Here is an 18,988-nt window from a genome sequence, read left to right as displayed (position 1 = left end):
ATGGTGTGGTCACTCACCTAGAGCTGGACATCCTGGAGTGCGAAGTCAAGTGCGCTTAGGAAGCATCACTATGAGCAAAGCTAGTGGAGGTGATGGAATTCCAGTTGAGCTATTTCAAATCCTAAAAGATGATGCTGTGAAAGTGCTGCACTCAACATGCCAGCAAATTTGGAAAACTCAGCAGTGGCCACAGGACTGGAAAAGGTCAGTTTTCATTCCAATCCCAAAGAAAGGCAATGCCAAAGAATGCTCAAACTACTGCACAACTGCACTCATTTCACACACTAGCAAAGTAATGCTCAAAATCCTTCAAGCTAGTCTTCAACAGTATGTGACCAAGAACTTCCAGATGTTCAAGCTGGATTTAGAAAAGGCAGAGGAACCAGAGATCAAATTGCCAACATCTGTTGGTTGGATCATAGAAAAAGCAAGAGAATTCCATAAAACATCTACTTCTCTTCATTGACTATGCTATAAAGCCTTTGACTGTGTGGGTGGATCACAACAAACTGTGGAAAATTCTTAAAGAGATGGAAATACCAGATCACTTAACCTGCCTCCTGAGAAACATCTATCCAGGTCAAGAAGCAACAGTTAGAATTGGACATAGAACAAAGGACTGGTTCCAAATTGGGAAAGGAGTATGTCAAGGCTGTATATTGTCACCCTGCTTGTTTAACTTCTATGCAGGGTACATCATGCGAAATGCCAGGGTGGATGAACCACAAGCCAGAATCAAGATTGCTGGGAGAAATACCAATAACCTCAGATATGCAGATGGCACCACCCTTATGGCACTAAGTGAAGAGGAGTTAAAGAGCCTCTTGATGAAGGTGAAAGAGAAGAGTGAAAAAGTTGGCTTAAACTCAACATTCAAAAAACTAAGAGCATGGCATGCCGTCCCGTCACTTCATGGTGAACAGATGGGAAACAAGAGTGACAGATTTCATTTTCTTGGGGCCCAAAATCACTGTGGACAGTGACTGCGGCTATGAAATTAAAAGACGCTTGCTTCTTGGAAGATAAGCTATGACCGATAGCATATTAAAAAGCAGAGACATTACTTTACCAACAAAGGTCCATATAGTCAAAGCTACTGTTTTTCCAGTAGTCATCTAGGGATGTGAGTTTTTTCCAGTAGTCATCTATGGATGTGAGACTATACAGAAGGCTGAGCACTGAAGAATTGATGCTTTTGAACTGTGGTGTTGGAGAAGACTCTTGAGAGTCCCTTGGACTGCGAGGAGATCAAACCAGTCCATCCTAAAGGAAATCAGTCCTGAATATTCATTGGAAGGACTAATGTTGAAGCTGAAACTCCAATACTTTGGCCACCTGATGTAAAGAGCTGACTCATTGCAAAAGACCCTGCTGCTGGGAAAGATTGAAGGCAGGAGGAGAAGGGGTCGACGGAGGATGGGATGGTTGGATGACATCACTGACTCAACGGACATGAGTCTGAGCAAGCTCCGGGAGATGGTGATGGACAGGGAAGCCTGGGGTACTGCAGTCCAAGGGATCGCAGAGTCAGACACGACTGAGTGACTGAACAACACCTGGACTTATCAACTGCCTTTTTACCTCCCCACACCTCTCAGAGGAATGACTTGGGTTTTGCTCCAGGTTGAGCTGTACTGTTCACAACTAGCAGCAAACCTGCTCTCGGTCGTCAGTCAAGAAATATTTGTTGAACAAATTAATGAAATCTCTCCTCCCACTTACGTGACTGCCTTTCAGTTTCTGATTTCAAGTTACGAGTGGACTATGGACTGCAAACTACTATAGCTACTGTGCCCTGATGCCAATGAAAATTCAATCATTAGATTCACCTTAAATGAACTTGAGTTTCATCTAGCAACAGAAACTGTTACGGGTTCCCGAATGCAAACAAATTTAGGATTCTTCAAGATTTGAGACCTCATGTAAATCTGAAAGTCTTCCCCCTTTTCCAGCTTTGCCACATGCTGAGCAGCAGGAAAGAGGGCTCCTAATCTGTCCCTCAGCTCCTTTGCTGCCAATCACGCTACTCCCTGCCCAGCACACCCTCTTGATCTGAAACGCCTCTCCTGCTCTCTTGCACTGTAAGAGAGGAACACGTGAACTTCCATTGGGGCAAATTTTGTCATGTGTCAGCTCACCCCACAGCTAGCTGCAAGGATTAGGCTAAAGGTGAAAGAAAGAAACAGGAGGTGGAAACTGTGGCACCAAAGCCATCCCTGGGTTGGTAACTCTCCAGACTTCACCTTGAGAAGGAGGGTGGCGAGCACGTCTGGATGGCACTTATTTGCTCACCAAGGCTGGCTTGTTTGCTTGGTCAAGGTCAGCAGAAAGCCAAGGTTGGCAGAACCCACTTTCGCTTTCTCTTTTGTTTTCAACATGACTGAGGCTTTACCTGGTCATGTGTTGATGTTGTTTAGTTGCTCAGTCATGTCTAACTTTTGTAACCTTATGGACTGTGGCCCGCCAGGCTCCTCTGTCCATAGGACTTTCCAAGCAATAATACTGGAGTGGGTTGCCATCTCCTTCTCGAGGGGATCTTCCTGACCCAGGGATTGAACCTGTGTCTCCTGCATTGGTAGGCGAGTTCTTTACCTCTGAACCACCAGGGAAGCATACAATATAGAAGCAGTCAATAATATTACAAAAATTTTGTATGGTGATAGATGCTGGCTAGACATTGTGGTGACTAATTCATAATGAATATAAATGTTAATGTACTATATTCTATACCTGAAACTAATATATTATTGTATGTCAACTATATTCCAAGTGAAAAAAAAAATCACCTAGGGAGATCCAAGTTGCAGCTCCCCAAGCCCCACCCAGGGACTCTGACTCAGTAGGACTGCAGTGAGGCCCAGGTTGCATTTTTTAAAAAACATTTATTGAAGTAAAGTTGACTCACAAAGTTGTGTTAATGTCTGTTGTATTACAAAGTGATTCAGTTATATATATTCTTTTTTGTATTCTTCTCCATTGTGGTCTGTCACAGGATACTGAATGTGGTTGCCTGTGCAATACAGTCGGACCTTGTTGGGTATCCATCCTACATATAATAGTTTGTATCTGCTGGTCCCAAACTTTCAGTCCTTCCCTCCCCTCCACCTTGGCAACCACAACTCTGTGCTCTACGTGTGTGAGCTGATTTCTGTTTCGTAGATATGTCCATCTATGTTGTATGTTGGATACCACATGTAAGTGACAGCATGTTTGTCTCTCTCTTTCTGACTTACTTCACTTAGTATGATAATTTCTAGGCCCATCTGTGTGGCTGCGAGTGGCATTTCATCCTTTCTGATCGCTGAGTACTATTCCACTGTGTACATGTACCACATCTTCTTTGTCCATTCATCTGTCAATGCACATTTAGGTTGCTTCCATGGCTGGGCCATTGTAAATAGGGTTGCTATGAACATTAGGGTGCATGTATCTTTTCAAATCACAGTTTTGTCTCGATATACGCCTAGGAGTGGGACTGCAAGATCATACGGCAACTCCATTGTTAGTTTCTTGAGGAACCTCCATTCTGTTTGCCATAGTGGTTGTACCCTTTATATTTCCAGCAACATAAGAGGGGTCCCCTTTCTTCACATTCTCTGCAGCATTTATTATTTGTAGATTTTTTTTCTGATGTAGACTATTTTTAAAGAGAATTGTATTTTATTTGTTACCATATTGTTCCCGCTTTGTATTCTTTCTGGCCAAGATGCACCTGTGATCCTAACTCCCTGACCAGGGATCAAATCCTCCAATGCAAGCTGAAGTCTTAACCACTGGACGGCCAGGGCCCTGTAGATTTTTTAATGATGGCCACCGTGTCTGGTGTGAGGTGTTACATCATTGTAGTTTGATTTGCACCTAATAATTACCGATGAGCATCTTTTCATGTGCCTATTGGCCAGCTGTATGTCTTCTTTGGAGAAGTGTCTGTTTAGGTCTTCCGCCCATTTTTTGGTTAGATCGTTTGGGGGTTTTTTTGTTGTTGTTTTGAATTGTATGAGTTGCTTGTATATTTTGGAAATTAAGTTCCTTATCCGTGGCATCATTTGCAAATATTTTCTCCCAATCTGTAGGCTTTTATTTTAGTGGTTTCCTTTGCTGTGCAACAGCTTATAAGTTTGATAGGTCCCATTTGTTTATTTTTGCTTTTATTTGTATTGACTTGGGAGGCAGGCAGATAAGGTATTTTTTAAAAGCCTCAGTTGATTTTTCTGTCATCCAGAATTGAGAAACACCGACAGAGGATTCAAAGGCCTCTTGTAGCATGACAATTCAATAGTCTTGAGAAGGAGGCTGTAAGTAAACTGGAGGTAATGATCTGCAAGATAAAACTCAAATGGTAATGCTGCTAGATGACCTGAGATCCCTGGATGTGGAGAAATGACCATTGTTCTCCAGAATTCAATGGGATTTGAAAAGCACAATGCAAACAATGGTTTCCGATGATGCCTAAGGAGGGACTTGAGCATTGTCTAATGTCCCCAGACTTAAACATTTGTCCATTTTCTTACACCTTTCACTCCCAAGGCTGGAGAGTAAGATAGCTATTTCTCTGCCTACAGCCTGTTGTTGTTGTCACCCAGTCCTGTCCGACTCTTTGCGACCCCATGGACTGCAGCACGCCAGGCCTCCCTGTCCCTCACCATCTCCCAAAGTTTGCCCACGTTCATGTACATTGCGTCAATGATGCCACCCAGCCATCTCATCCTCTGATGCCCTCTTCTCCTTCTGCCCTCAATCTTTCCCAGCATCAGGGACTTTTCCAATGACTTTTCTGCCTCCAGCCTACCCATTTAAAAATCACTATTTAAAATACACACAGGCAGTATCTCCCTGGTGGTCCAGTGGTTAAGTCTACAAAGCTTCTACTGCAGGCAGTGTGGGACCAACTCCTGGTCCACAGGTTCCAGCTCTGATTGGGGAATTAAGATCCTGCATGGCACGTGGCACAGCCAAAAATAAATGTATGTATGCATTATATAAAACTAACATGTGGCATTTATGTATATATATGAATTAAATGATAGGTTGTCTCAGACTTCCGTCACAATTATTCAGGGTGGGGAGTAGCAAGGGAAAGAACAGATGAAAAGATTAAGCGTGAGGTGATCACTGGTGAAGCTGGGTGATGAGGCACATGGGAATCATTCTATTTAGTTGAACCATGTGGCATTGGTAAATTTGATCCTTTTAACTTATAAAAATGACCATTTCATTTGGTATAACTTAATGATTTTTTTATACATGTATTTGAATATTTCCATGGTGAACAGTGAAATCACACACTCAGCTATATCCTCATTCCTCTCGTTTTTACCTTTGTGCTTACATTTTGCAGTTTAGAGCTTGACCAATAGTTAACTCCTGAAAAGGACCCTGCTGCTGCTGCTAAGTCACTTCAGTTGTGTTTGACTCTGTGCGACCCCATACACAGCAGCCCACCAGGCTCCCCTGTCTCTAGGATTCTCCAGGCAAGAACACTGGAGTGGGTTGCCATTTCCCTCTCCAATGCATGAAAGTGAAAAGTGAAAGTGAAGTCACTCAGTCGTGTCTGACTCCTAGCGACCCCATGGACTGCAGCCTACCAGGCTCCTCCATCCATGGGGTTTTCCAGGCCAGAGTACTGGAGTGGGGTGCCATTGCCTTCTCCAAAAAGGACCCTATACAGTCACTATACAGACAGAGTATCTGAAGAACTATGGATGGAGGTTCGTACCACTGTACAGGAGGTGGTGACTAAAACCATCCCCAAGAAAAAGAAATGCAAGAAGGCAAAGTGGTTGCCTGAGGAGGCCCTAAAAATAGCTGAGAAAAGAAGAGAAGAGAGGCAAAGGAGGAAGGGAAAGATATACCCATCTGAATGCAGAGTTCCAGAGAATAGCAAGAAGAGATCCTCTTAACTGAACAATGCAAAGAAACAGAGGAAAACAACAAACTGGGAAAGACTAGAGATCTCTTCAAGAAACTCAGAGATACCAAGGGTATATTTCACGCAAAGATCGGCACAATAAAGGACAGAAACAGCAAGGACCTAACAGAAGCAGAAGAGATTAAGAAAGGTGGCAAGAACACACAGAAGAACTGTACAAAAAGTCCTTTAATGACCCAGATAACCATGATGGTGTGGTCACTCACCTAGAACCAAATATTCTTGAGTGAGAAGTCAAGTGAGCCTTAGGAAGCATCACTACGAACAAAGCTAGTGGAGGTGATGGAATTCCAGCTGAGCTAATTCAAATCTACAAGATGATGCTGTGAAAGTGCTGCACTCAATATGCCAGCAAATTTGGAAAACTCAACAGTGGCCACAGGACTGGAAAAGGTGTTTTCATTCCAGTCCCAAAGAAAGGCAATGCCAAAGAATGTCCAAATTACCGTATGACTGCACTCATTTCACATGCTAGCGAGATTATGCTCAAAATCCTTCAAGCTAGGTTTCAGCAGTATGTGAACTGAGAAGTTCCAGATGTCCAAGCTGGTTTTAGAAAAGGCAGAGGAACCAGAGATCAAATTGCCAACATCTGTTGGATCATAGAAAAAGCAAGGGAATTCCAAAAAACATCTACTTCTGTTTCACTGACTATGCTAAAGCCTTTAACTCTGTGGATCACAACAAACTATGGAAAATTCTTTAAAAGATGGGAATACCAGATCACCTTACCTGTCTCCTGAGAAACCTGTATGCAGGACAAAAAGCAACAGTTAAAACAAGACATAGAACAACCGACTGGTTCCAAATTGGGAAAGCAGTACGTCAAGGCTGTATATTGTCACTCTGCTTATTCAACTTCTATGCAGAGTCCATCATGCAAAATGCCAATGCTGGGCTGCATGAATCACAAGCTAGAATCAAGATTACTGCGAGAAATATCAACAACCTCAAATATGCAGATGATGCCACTTTAATGGCAGAAGGTGAAAAGGAACTAAAGAGCCTCTTGATGAAGGTGAAAGAGAAAAGTGAAAAAGCTGGCATAAAACTCAACATTCAGAAAACTAAGATCATGGCATCCAGTCCCATCACTTCATGGCAAATAGATGGGGAAAAAGTGGAACAGTGACAGGTTTCATTTTTTGGGGTTTCAAAGTCACTGCAGATTGTGACTAGAGCCATGAAATTGAAAGACGTTTGCTCCTTGGAAGAAAAGCTATGACCAACCTAGACAGCGTATTAAAAAGCAGAGCCATTACTTTGCCAACAAAGGTCCATATAGTCACAGCTATGGTTTTTCCAGTAGTCATGTATGGATGTGAGAATTGGATCATAAGGATGGTTGAGCACCAAAGAACTGATGCCTTTGAACTGTGATGGTGGAGAAGACGCTTGAAAGTCACTTGGACTGCAGAGATCAACCCAGTCAATCCTAAAGAAATTCTACCCTGAGTATTCATTGGAAGGACTGAGGCTGAAGCTGCAGCTCCAATGCTTTGGCCACTTCATGTGAAGAGCTGACTCACTAGAAAAGACCCTGATGCTGGGAAAGACTGAGGGCAAGAGGAGAAGGGGGTGACAGAGGATGAGATGGTTGGATGGCATCACTGATGCAGTGGACATGAATATGAGCACACTCAGGGAGATTGCAGAGGACAAGGAAGAATGGCATGCTGCAGTTCATGGAGTCACAAAGAGTCAGACATGACATAGCAACTGAACAACAAATGGTCACTTCAAAGCTTGTCTGCTACAATCTTATGAGTTTTCTGGGTGGCAAAAGTGTACAGTTTCTGATATTAGTTGCTTGAGTTCAAAGGAAAAAAAAAGTTATTCACTATTTAATAAAGAATATTATTATTACAACTCACACTAGTTAATGACACAGAAGTCCATTTTCTGCCCCCCAAAGCCAGTAAGATGTAGGAGAAGGGCAAAGACTTTAAAGGTAAGACACTCTCGAGTTTGATTTTTCCAGATAATAATTTATTAGCTGAGAACCAAGATAAGTTGTTCAACCTCTCTGAGCCTCGTGCTAATTTGCTGCAGTTGTGTTTGATTTTTTGTGACCCTATGGACCGTAGCCCGCCAGGCTCCTCTGTCCATGGGATTCTCCAGGCAAGAATACTGGAGTGAGTTGCTGTGCCCTTCTCCAGGGATCTTCCCAACCCAGGGATCAAATCCATGTCTCTTATGTCTCCTGCATTGGCAGGAGGGTTATCACTAGTGTCGCCTGGGAAGCCTCTCTGAGCCTCAGTTTTCTCAAATATAAAATGAAGATACTATTTGTCTCAGTTTTAATGTGTCAGTAAAGAAACAGTCTGTAAGTCCACCTTCCTCTTCTTTCCTCATCCCATGCCGCTGGCAATAACAACAAAGCCCATGATATTTTGTTTATCAAAGCACAAATGCTCCAAACCTCTGCCATGCAAGGTACAAAATTAAAGTGGCACAAATAATTTCATTTTTAATAAGTGACTCTACGTTGGACTACAAACTGAGTTTGACAATAAAGTGTCAGAGAATCTGTTGCTCCAACATCCAAGTTCTAAGTGAGCTGAGAATAATGGAGGCAAATGAATAAAAAAGCAAAAGCAGATATGAAATAGATGTTCCACAAGTGTTGAATTAATTAATTTGCTTGTTGTTTAGTTGCCAAGTCTGACTCTTTTGTGACCCCATGGACTGTAACCCACCAGGCTCACCCATCCATAGCATTTCCCAGGCAAAATGACCGGAGTGGGTTGCATCTCCTTCTCCAGGGGATCTTCCCAAGCTAGGGATCAAACTCACATCTCCTGCTTGGCAGGTGGATTTTTTACCACTGACCCACCCAGAGAACCCAGACTTTCTTATACATATACTGCAAAACAGCGATTCTCCAGGTCCCTGAATTAAGCTACTTCTGCCACCTGGTATTTCCACTTTTAACAGCCTCAGTTTCTGTGAAACTCATTTAGCTTTCTGTAATATTAGTTTTGAGAAAGTTCAAGCTAGAAAAACTTCCTGGAGTCTGTAAAGAAGACCCATTGTTCATTTATCAGGCTCACTCAGTCACAGAGTAGGAGAGCAGATTTTCCTGTCTGTGTAAAGAAGGTAATTAGCATTTGTAATAAACAGCAGTTGTAATAAATATATATAATCTCTTTTTAAAGCTTTCTGCTTTAGAGAGAGAATACTTATGTAGAGCAAGCTCTTAGAAATAGTTTCTTTTGAATGCCTTGAGCACACCTAGAGGGGTTTCTTAGCCATGGAGGAGTATTACTAAAAGGACTTCTGACAAGCAATAAGTAAGTGCTAGAGGAGGCCACTGGAGAAGGAAATGCAACCCACTCCAGTGTTCTTGCCTGGAAACTCCCATGGACGGAGGAGCCTGGTAGGCTGCAGTCCATGGGGTCGCAAAGAGTCGGACAGAACTGAGCGACTTCACTTTCACTTTTCACTTTCATGCGTTGGAGAAGGAAATGGCAACCCACTCCAGTGTTCTTGCCTGGAGAATCCCAGGGACAGGGGAGCCTGATGGGCTGCCGTCTATGGGGTCGCACAGAGTCGGACACGACTGAAGCGACTTAGCAGCAGCAGCAGCAGAGGCCACACCTCCAGAACTTTGCTGATTTCTCTTCAGAGAGCCATGAGCCATGAAGTTCCAGTCTGGTAGACTCCTCAGGTGAAAACAACATAAAATCTGCACCAAATCCCCCCACTGTTGACAGTGCTTTGTGCCACTGAGCAAGTGATTGAATTGTGTTGTTAAAAAGCTACTTTGTTCTTATTATGTGTCAAGTGCTGTAATGCAAAAATAAACTAAGGACTCTGCCACTGAGAATCTAGTACTTAAAGCATATAGTCTAGGTCAGAACAGTGAGCAAAAAGCAGAGTGAGGGATTGGGCAAGACTTCTCAATAGGAGTGTTTCAAGCCTGGAAGAGGGTCCTGTGTTTAGGTGGATTTGCCAGGTAATGGGAACCTCGTGAGCCAAGGCTGAGATGTGAAACAATACGGTGTTCTACTGGAATGGCAATGAATCCAGTCAGGGGAGAGGAGGTTGGATGGGTGTCAGAGGTGTACTGCCTGCAAAGGTCCATGCATAACTAGACCAATGAGTTTAGGCCACAGGAGGCCTGAAAAGTGACATAATGAATAAGTATCTTCTGACGGCAATCCTGGTTTTAGTAAGAGTTTGGAATAGGACATTAATTAGGTCAAAGTAAACATATGAAGGCTGATTACAGCTTGAACTAGGTCAGTGTCTGTGAGAATAAATAATGAATGACTGATCACTGATAAGTAGTACTTAAGATGACTTTCACCCTTCTGGCTTGGGTGGTGAGGACTGTGGGAGGCAGAGAAAGTGTTTCAGTGCAGAGGTAGGGCACAAAAGCAAAGGAAGGAACTGTTGAGTTTCTCCATCTTGAGGCTTACTGCAGTCTTGGAAAATAGAACATCCTTGTCTATGATGTAATGTGGACTGTTCACCTGCACACCTAGGAAAGAGGTCTTTGGAACAAACTTTGCCAAGTTCCTCCTGCTCTCCTCTTAGGGGCAAAGCTTGCCTGGAAGTGGGACCAGACTGCATGGCCAACATGCCCTCTAAAGAAACATTCCAGACAACCTTGATGGCTACAGACATCCTTGAAGCTCACATTCTCCCAAGTGGAGAGAGAGACATTAGAACTGGGGTAATTTAAACAACCAAATTCCACCCCACTCACCTTTTTAACCTTTCTTAACTCTAACCAGCTGAAAGGACAGTATGAGCAACATGCCTGGTGTTTTAGGGGGAAAAGAAACATGTGGCTGGCTTTTCTTCAAGTATACTGGGTTCTGTGTGGTTCTTTACCTTTAAATGACCTACATTTTTAATACTGCTACTCCTATCCTTTTAAATTTTTGAAATGTTTATTATAAATAAAATCAGATGAAATCATAAATTATAGATAAATCTTCATAAGTTTAAAAAAAAAGCCTTTTTAACTGATGTGAACATACTTACAGAAAAGAGCTATGATAAGCATATGGAGCAATGAGTCATCACTAACACACACAGGAAACTGTTATCAGATCCAGGAGGGTATGGCCAGCAACCTAGAGGCCACGCCACTTGGTGCTTCTTCCAGGCACTGCCCTCTAATATTAACCGTAAGCCTGACTTCTAACTTATATTCAGAGTACATCATGAGAAATGCTGGACTGGAAGAAACACAAGGTGGAATCAAGATTGCCGGGAGAAATATCAATAACCTCAGATATGCAGATGACACCACCCTTATGGCAGAAAGTGAAGAGAAACTCAAAAGCCTCTTGATGAAAGTGAGAGTGGAGAGTGAAAAAGTTGGCTTAAAGCTCAACATTCAGAAAACGAAGATCATGGCATCTGGTCCCATCACTTCATGGCAAATAGATGGGGAAACAGTGGAAACAGTGTCAGGCTTTATTTTTCTGGGCTCCAAAATCACTGCAGATGGTGACTGCAGCCATGAAATTACAAGACACTTACTCCTTGGAAGGAAAGTTATGACCAACCTAGATAGCATATTCAAAAGCAGAGACATTACTTTGCCAACAAAGATTTGTCTAGTCAAGGCTATGGTTTTTCCTGTGGCCATGTATGGATGCGAGAGGTGGACTGTGAAGAAGGCTGAGCGCCGAAGAATTGATGCTTTTGAACTGTGGTGTTGGAGAAGACTCTTGAGAGTCCCTTGGACTGCAAGGAGATCCAACCAGTCCATTCTGAAGGAGATCAGCCCTGGGATTTCTTTGGAAGGAATGATGCTAAAGCTGAAACTCCAGTACTTTGGCCACCTCATGTGAAGAGTTGACTCACTGGAAAACACTGATGCTGGGAGGGATTGGGGGCAGGAGGAGAAGGGGACAACGGAGGATGAGATGGCTGGATGGCATCACTGACTCGATGGACGTGAGTCTCAGTGAACTCTGGGAGTTGGTGATGGACAGGGAGGCCTGGTGTGCTGCGATTCATGGGGTCGCAAAGAGTCGGACACGACTGAGCAACTGATCTGATCTGATCTGACTTCTAATGGCATTGACCAGCTGCCTTTTTGAATTTTATATATTAATACGTAGAATTGCCCAAGATGATTTCAGGACAGGCTTCTTCCACTCAGTATCTGTGAGAATCATCCGTGTGTTGCGTATAGTTCATCATCACTGTGTAGTATTCTAGTGCATGAAGATACCACGTTTACCTGCTCTACTATTGATGGATACTTTGGTTTCCATTTCTGGTCAATTATGAATTTTGCTGCCTTTGTGTATGCTTTTCTATTTTGGATATATGTGTTAGAGTGAAACTGTTGGTTATAGGTTATTCACTTGTTCCTTTATCTTTTTTCATATGACACAGTGAGGTTTCTATTACCCAATGAATCAACACTTACAGTTCTCCCACAGAGGGAGACGCTGGGCACAGTGTCTAATTTTGGCAGTCCTGTTGCCTAAGAACATTTAATATTTATTATTAAATGCTTCCTGTGATCCAGGCACTGGGCTGGATGCTAAGGAAACAAGCCTGACAGGATCCCTCCCCTCATGAAACTTAGCAGGAGACCCAAAGTCAGTCAGTCAACTATAACACCTGCATATTTAATTGAATTTGTTGTCCTTATTTTATAAAAAATAAGTTGAAAATTAAAAATGCTGATGCCAGCACAAGCATAGGTCTCATGGAACTAAAGCAATGGAGTTAAGGATAGCATCTGAATGATGTGGGATTCCGTTTTATCCCAAATGTACCTGGCCCCTAGGCTTTGGAACTGAGTGGTGCAAAAATATATCCAAATCCATTCAGTTCTGAGTTCAACAGTGAGAGATAAACAATGACTGAAGATTGTGCCTAACACATAACTAATTTGCTTTCTCACTATTTCAGCTTTTGGAAGTAAGACCCTCTTGTAAACACAACTTTGATGGATGAACAGGAGAATTAGTTTCCCAGACATCAGTCCCTCTCACATCTTGAGGTTTCTACCATCTGTCAGATCATTTATTCTCTTCCTGCATTTCCCTCTCCAGCCTTCAGGACTCAGCTGAGGTGAGGCATCATTTTCTTTGGAGAACTCTCCCTGACCCCGTGATGAACCAGCTGCCTTTCCTCTGGGCTCCTCCTAACAGCATCTACTCTCATCCCTTCACAGCCATTTGTGCACGGTTTTCCAACTTCCTCCTTGTCTCAACACGCCATTAACTAGGATATTAGACTGGCTGCTCTAAGAGACAAAAATTTAACTGGCTTAAGCAAGATAAAGGTCATACATAAAAGTTCAGGCTAAATGAGCCTTGAGTGGTGAGAAAACTGCCCAACAAGTGCTTAGGGACCTTAAGTTTCTTATGTCTTATGGTTCTGTCACCTCCTAGAATGTCACTATTTATATGGTCAAAGCCAGTCTTCACTTCATCATTCCAGCCTAGGGAAGGGAGAACTAGAATTAAATGGGCAAACAGTGTTTTCTTTTTTAAACCAGGTGTGGTTTCTGAGGACATTTTCCAGAGTCTGCTTATGGGCTAAGATGCATTGAGTTCAAGGCAGATTGCCCCCATTTAATGATAGGTTTGCAGTTCAAGTGTCTTCTTTTTAAGGGTGTGACCAGAACTGAGGTTATCACCAGTGTTAATATTACACTAGACAGAACACAGTCACTCTCCTGGCAGCAAGAACTCTTCCTACTAAAAGGAAGAAGGGAAGAATGTTATTATGGGACAATTGGCTATTTCCGCTATACATATCAAATTAGGCAGTAAGTTCCGAGTTTACCAGTATGTTATCAGTGCGCAGCACAAAGCATTTAATGAGGTTGCTGAATCTTTCACAATGCTAGAACAGAGGATACAACTCCAGATGTTTCCTAACACAGGGCTGAAACTTTTTCTCAAGAGAAAGAAAAGCCAGATGGACAGCTGTGGACCAGAATTCAGCTGTTCCATATACACGCATGTATATACAGCAGGTGACTGTGAAGAAGCTCTTCTTTTTAGTAAAATGAAGATGCTATTCGATCCCTATGGTATGGGGAGTAAGAGTTGGGAGAATTAAAACAATACAACACTGTCCAGCACACAGATGGTGCTTAGAACATGTTATCTTTCCTTCCTTATGGAGAGTGTTGGCAATATTCTCTGTGACATTAGTTGGTTAACCTCCTGCCCAATAACTCCCTGCTGTCCAACGTACATCACAGCTGATTTGCAAAGCTGACAGACAAACGCAGCCTAACCTGTGATGCAGTCAACACTTGGCATTTAGGATAAGCTAAACAACCAGAAAGTTTGGTACTTTAGACTTGTCTAGAAATTGTCAAGAAAATTCAATTGTCAAGACAATCTTCACTATCTCTTATATTATATATACGACATACCAGACTGCGTTTCTCTCTTGATTTGGCTGATACCAAGCCCAATCAAATCTGTTACTCAAATTACATAACTCTTTAAGACCTTGTGGCCTACACTTTTTAGCTTTCATTCTTAATCATCTATGCTGAAGACATGACCCTGATTTGCTTTTTCTTTTGGTGTTCTTCCTCTGGGGTCCTACAGCACCCTCCTTTTCATGCCCCTCCCTTGGGTATTGTGATACTCTGGTTAGAAGCCTATATTCAGTTATGAACTCGAAAAAAAAGGACTGTGCCTTACTTACCTGACTTGCTTTGATCTATTACTATTTTCTTCATTTTATCAATCACATTTTTAAAAGTAGCATAAACACTTTTGTAGAGTCAGGTGGAATAGAAAATTTGGAAGGGGAGAAAGTGGGTAACCAAAGCCATCTACACAGTCTCAGAAGACACTGTGAGCAGCGCTGTAAATCAGCAATGAGATACAAGAGGACACAAACCCTTCTGAAATTATCAGCTAGAGACTTGCCAAGAGTGCACAGAGGCAAATGTGAAGGGGCTCCCGACTGACTGAATCTGGGACGATTCCAACAACATAAAAGAGAACACACTAAAACAATAGCAATACCTCAGTGTGATGAGAGTAACTTTATAGTGTAAGAAGCTTGGCAGAACCCTCTTAAGTGATCAAAGTGAACATCACTAGTAATGGAACAAACCAAGACTGCACCTACCTGACAGGATGCAGTGGGAAGACCATCACTTCATGATATTTATTCCTGCCAAAGATGTACAAGCTGCATTTAATTATGGGGAAACATCAGACAAACCCACATTGAAGGCATTTTACAAAGTAACTGGCTAATAACCTTCAAAAGTATCAAAAGTTAAGACAGAAGCTGTTCTGGACTTTAAGGAAAATAGCAGGATTTCTCTGGTGGTTCAGTGGTTAAGAATCTGCCTGCCAATGTGGGAGACACAGGTTTGATCCCTGGTTTGGGGAAGATCCCACATGATTCGGGGAAGATCCCACACGCGGCAGGGCAACTAGAGCCTGTGCTCTGCAACAAGAGAAGCGGCTGCCACGAGAAGCCCACACAACAGGGAAGAGTAGCCCCTACTTGCCACAGCTGGAGAAAGCCTGCGTGCAGCAACGAAGACCCAGCGCACCCCCCGCCCCCAAAAGAAAAGCAAGGAGTTGCAACAGCTAATTCCAAACTAGATTCCTTTGTTATAAAGGACTTTATTGGGACAACTGGAGAAACCTGAATGCAGCCTGAGGATTTGGCAGGGAAGTATCACAGCTGACATGGCTGATCTGATGTGGATGGCTGGTTATGTAGGGGACTATCCTGCTGTGCAGGAAATATAAAGTATTTACGGGTAATCAGGCATCAGGTTGGGAAGCACCCCCAGATGGTTTTGGGGGGGAAGTTCTTTTTACTGTAATTACAACTTTTCTGTAGTACAGTCGAGGTTGTTTCAAAATAAACATTTTTATTTTAAAAAGGTTATCTGTTACTTTACTTTGACAATTAATTTTTTTTTCCCCTTAAATAGGAGGTAGGGTGTTTCCATATGAGGTTGTCCAGATGGGAAGAATCTTCAGCTTTGACTTGGCCTCATTAATTTGAGGATAAAACGCTTATGTGAGACCACATGTGTCAGGTTGAAAGTGGGCAGCTCAGAGCACGTGGGCATCTCCGGCATCTCGAGACACTGGACTCTCGGAAGGCTCGCTGCTGGAGAAGTCACCGGCTGAGGGACCACTGGAGAGCCTCGTACATTGCTCGATCCTGAGAGGAGAGGAGAGGACAGAGTATGGAGCTAGACACTGAAATGAGCTGAACTGTGTTCCCCAAAATTCAGATGTTGAAGTCCTCACCTCCAGTACCTCAGAGTGTGACTGGATTTGGAAATGAGGGTCTTAAAGCGATTTAAGTTAAAATGAAGTCATTAGGGTGGGCTTTAGTTACCCACTATGATCTGGTGTCCTCGTAAGAGGAGGAGTAAGACACAGACATGCACAGAGGGAAGACTATGTGAAGACTAAGGCACAGAAGACCACGTAAAGATTAATTTTAAAAATTCTATATATTTATTTCAGTGATTTTTTTCAAGTACCTCTCTCTTCTTTTTTTTTGGTCGCATTATGCAACTTGCCGGATCTTAAGTTTCCTGTCCGGGGACTGAACCTGGGCCCATGGCAGTGAAAACATCATTTTGTAACCCTTGGACCAACTCCTGGCAAGTAGCTCTCAAACAGTGTCAACAGTGAATGTAAAACAGATATTAGTGAAATGCTGAATTAACTCTGAAGTAGGATAAGAGGGCCTTGGTATTTCAATTCACTGCTAAATAATAAAGGTGTAGTAAAGACATTCAATCTTAAGGGAGATCAACCCTGAATATTCACTGGAAGGACTGATGCTGGAATTCCAAACAACTCGCTGGAAAAGTCCCTGATGTTGGGTAAGATTGAGGGCAGAAGGAGTAGAGGGCATCAGAGGATGAGATGGCTAGACAGCATCACCAATGCAATGAACATGAACTTGGGCAAACTTTGGAAGGTGGTGAGGGTCAGGGAGGCCTGGCGTGCTACAGTCTATGGGGTCACAAAGAGTCAAACAGGGCTGAACAACAACAACAAACATTTTAAGCATGCTGTGTTTATAGCCAGATTAAAGTGATTCCCTTTTTAATAATAATGTTTTAAATTATAAAACATTCATTGTAGAAATATTAGAAAGTACAGATCAGCAGAAAAAATTAAAAAGTAATCCTTAATTTTCAGAAATAACTATCACTACTACTTTGGTCCTCAAGGTCTTTTAAATTATTATTTTTTTAGTATTTAAGTTTTTAAATTAGGTAATACATTTACATGGTTCAAAATTCAAATAAGATGAAAGGTTCATTTTCAAACTTCTGTCCTCCAGTCACCCAGTTTCTCTCCCCACAACCATCATTAGTTTCATAAGGGCCAGTTATGATGCCAAACAAGGAAAGCTGTCTCTCTACCTTAACTGTTGTGCCTTAATTTTTTAAAAGATCTCACAAAGTAATAATCAGCTTGGTCATTTATTTATTATTTATTCAAAATTCATACTATGCCTATCTCCAAAAGAGAAGTGATAGCTTATGATTCACTAGGGTAGTTTTCAGAAATTAAATATTTCAAAGTTTTAAGGTTTATGACCATCACAAGTATTAAAGAGAATATACTGGAATCAAGTAGTATCACTGGGACACACACCTAGCCTTCCTGCGGATGTTCTTCAGAGGATAAAGAAAATTATACAGTGTGTGGAACCACTGGTTCAGATATGTGAGTAATAAAATCAGTCACATTGCCATTGTCACACTGTGCTGATACCTTCTAAGCAAAAGTTACTTGCAAACTATTTTCTAACACTGAAGGAATTTGAGTGATCAGGTTAATACGTATTCTATGTACACATCTATGGTAGTGTTTACAACTCTTTAATTGCTCAAAATGGTTCCTAACTCAGGTCTTATGCAATTTTATACCTTGTGAGTCTAGCACAAAGCCTGGCATGTGTATGGCAGGTACATGATACATGTATGTTTCTGGATGGATGAAAGGATGGGCTCCTAGGCAACTCAATACACAGCTAGAGGCAAGAGCAACTCTACTTGGGAAGTTTTTCTCTCTCAATGTGACAGACTTGATCAAGCAAATGGATGAATGATATAATCCTGAGTGTGAAGAAGAGAATCAAGTGTGACAGCCAGTGGGTGTGAAAAACACTACACCAATGAATTAATAAAACAGGAGGGTTTCTATGGTATGGTTTTAATAGAGGAGGAAGGAAAAAAATACCTAATTTATGTTTGAGTGAGGTTTCCTTCCTGACAGTTGAACAATGTCATTGTAGGCAGAGGGAAAAGCCTACATTTGAGATAATACATAGATGGGAAAACAATTTCAAGGTCTCAACATTTACTGATGTTAACCCAGGCTCAGGTTTCTGGTGAGCAGTTATTTCTGAAAAAAACCAAACCAACAAAGTAAGTTATGCTTTATAAGTCTGTGAAGTGACACATATTGGACAATAGTTTCATTCAGGGAAGAAAGTAACAGATGACTAAGAAGAAACTGGCAAAAAGAGTACAATCGTCTAAGTTGGGGTATCTGGCGTAATGAATTGCCCATCTATTCAGTCTTCTTAGGATCACAATAGGACGTGGCCTCTCATGAGAAACTAGGACTGGGCAGGGATCTTCAGATGGAGCCTGAAAGTTTGGTAGCAATGAAGTAGGAATGAATGAGGAATACAGGCGGAGTCTCAGAAGGAATGTTTGCAAACTGTGTTCCCCTCTCACCCTCAGCTGGTTATGAGGATTCATTCGGTCAGATGACAAGTTTCTGCATCTGGCCTCTAAACCAGACCCTACTATCATGTTGCCAATTGCTGGACACCAAATCCACTTCACACGCTGTTGTTTTCCAACCTCAAACTAAAAACCATGTGGCACCAGGGAGCCGACTGCCTCAAGGAAAGAGAAGGCACCAGCTAGCAGGGCAGATTTACCTAGCCTGAGAACAGGCTGGACATTTCTGAACTATACGGACCAGCTCTGTGGACCTTGGCACAGAATGTGCACACCGTTCTTTCATTTTTATTTTTCCTTTTTCGACATCTCCCAATCATTTATTTAATGTTAACTCACTTCAAAGCAAC

The 18,988-nt window shown here is 42.2% G+C and overlaps 1 protein-coding gene across 1 annotated transcript in view; it reads right to left on the bottom strand.

The window, feature by feature from the left end:
* Window positions 1–15,758: 15,758 nt before the first annotated feature.
* Window positions 15,759–18,988, bottom strand: part of NVL (nuclear VCP like) — an 87,463-nt gene continuing 84,233 nt past the window's right edge. Inside the window, exon 24 of the mRNA XM_070385451.1 lies at window positions 15,759–16,078. Within this exon, the coding sequence (XP_070241552.1) occupies window positions 16,034–16,078 (45 nt within the window). The 3' untranslated portion in view covers window positions 15,759–16,033. The remainder of the gene's footprint in view (window positions 16,079–18,988) is intronic.

Source organism: Bos mutus, chromosome 16 (assembly GCF_027580195.1).
Source record: "Bos mutus isolate GX-2022 chromosome 16, NWIPB_WYAK_1.1, whole genome shotgun sequence".
Taxonomy (NCBI): Eukaryota; Metazoa; Chordata; class Mammalia; order Artiodactyla; family Bovidae; genus Bos; species Bos mutus.
Note: the sequence above shows the minus strand (reverse complement) of the source record. Positions and strands in the feature narration are given on the sequence as shown.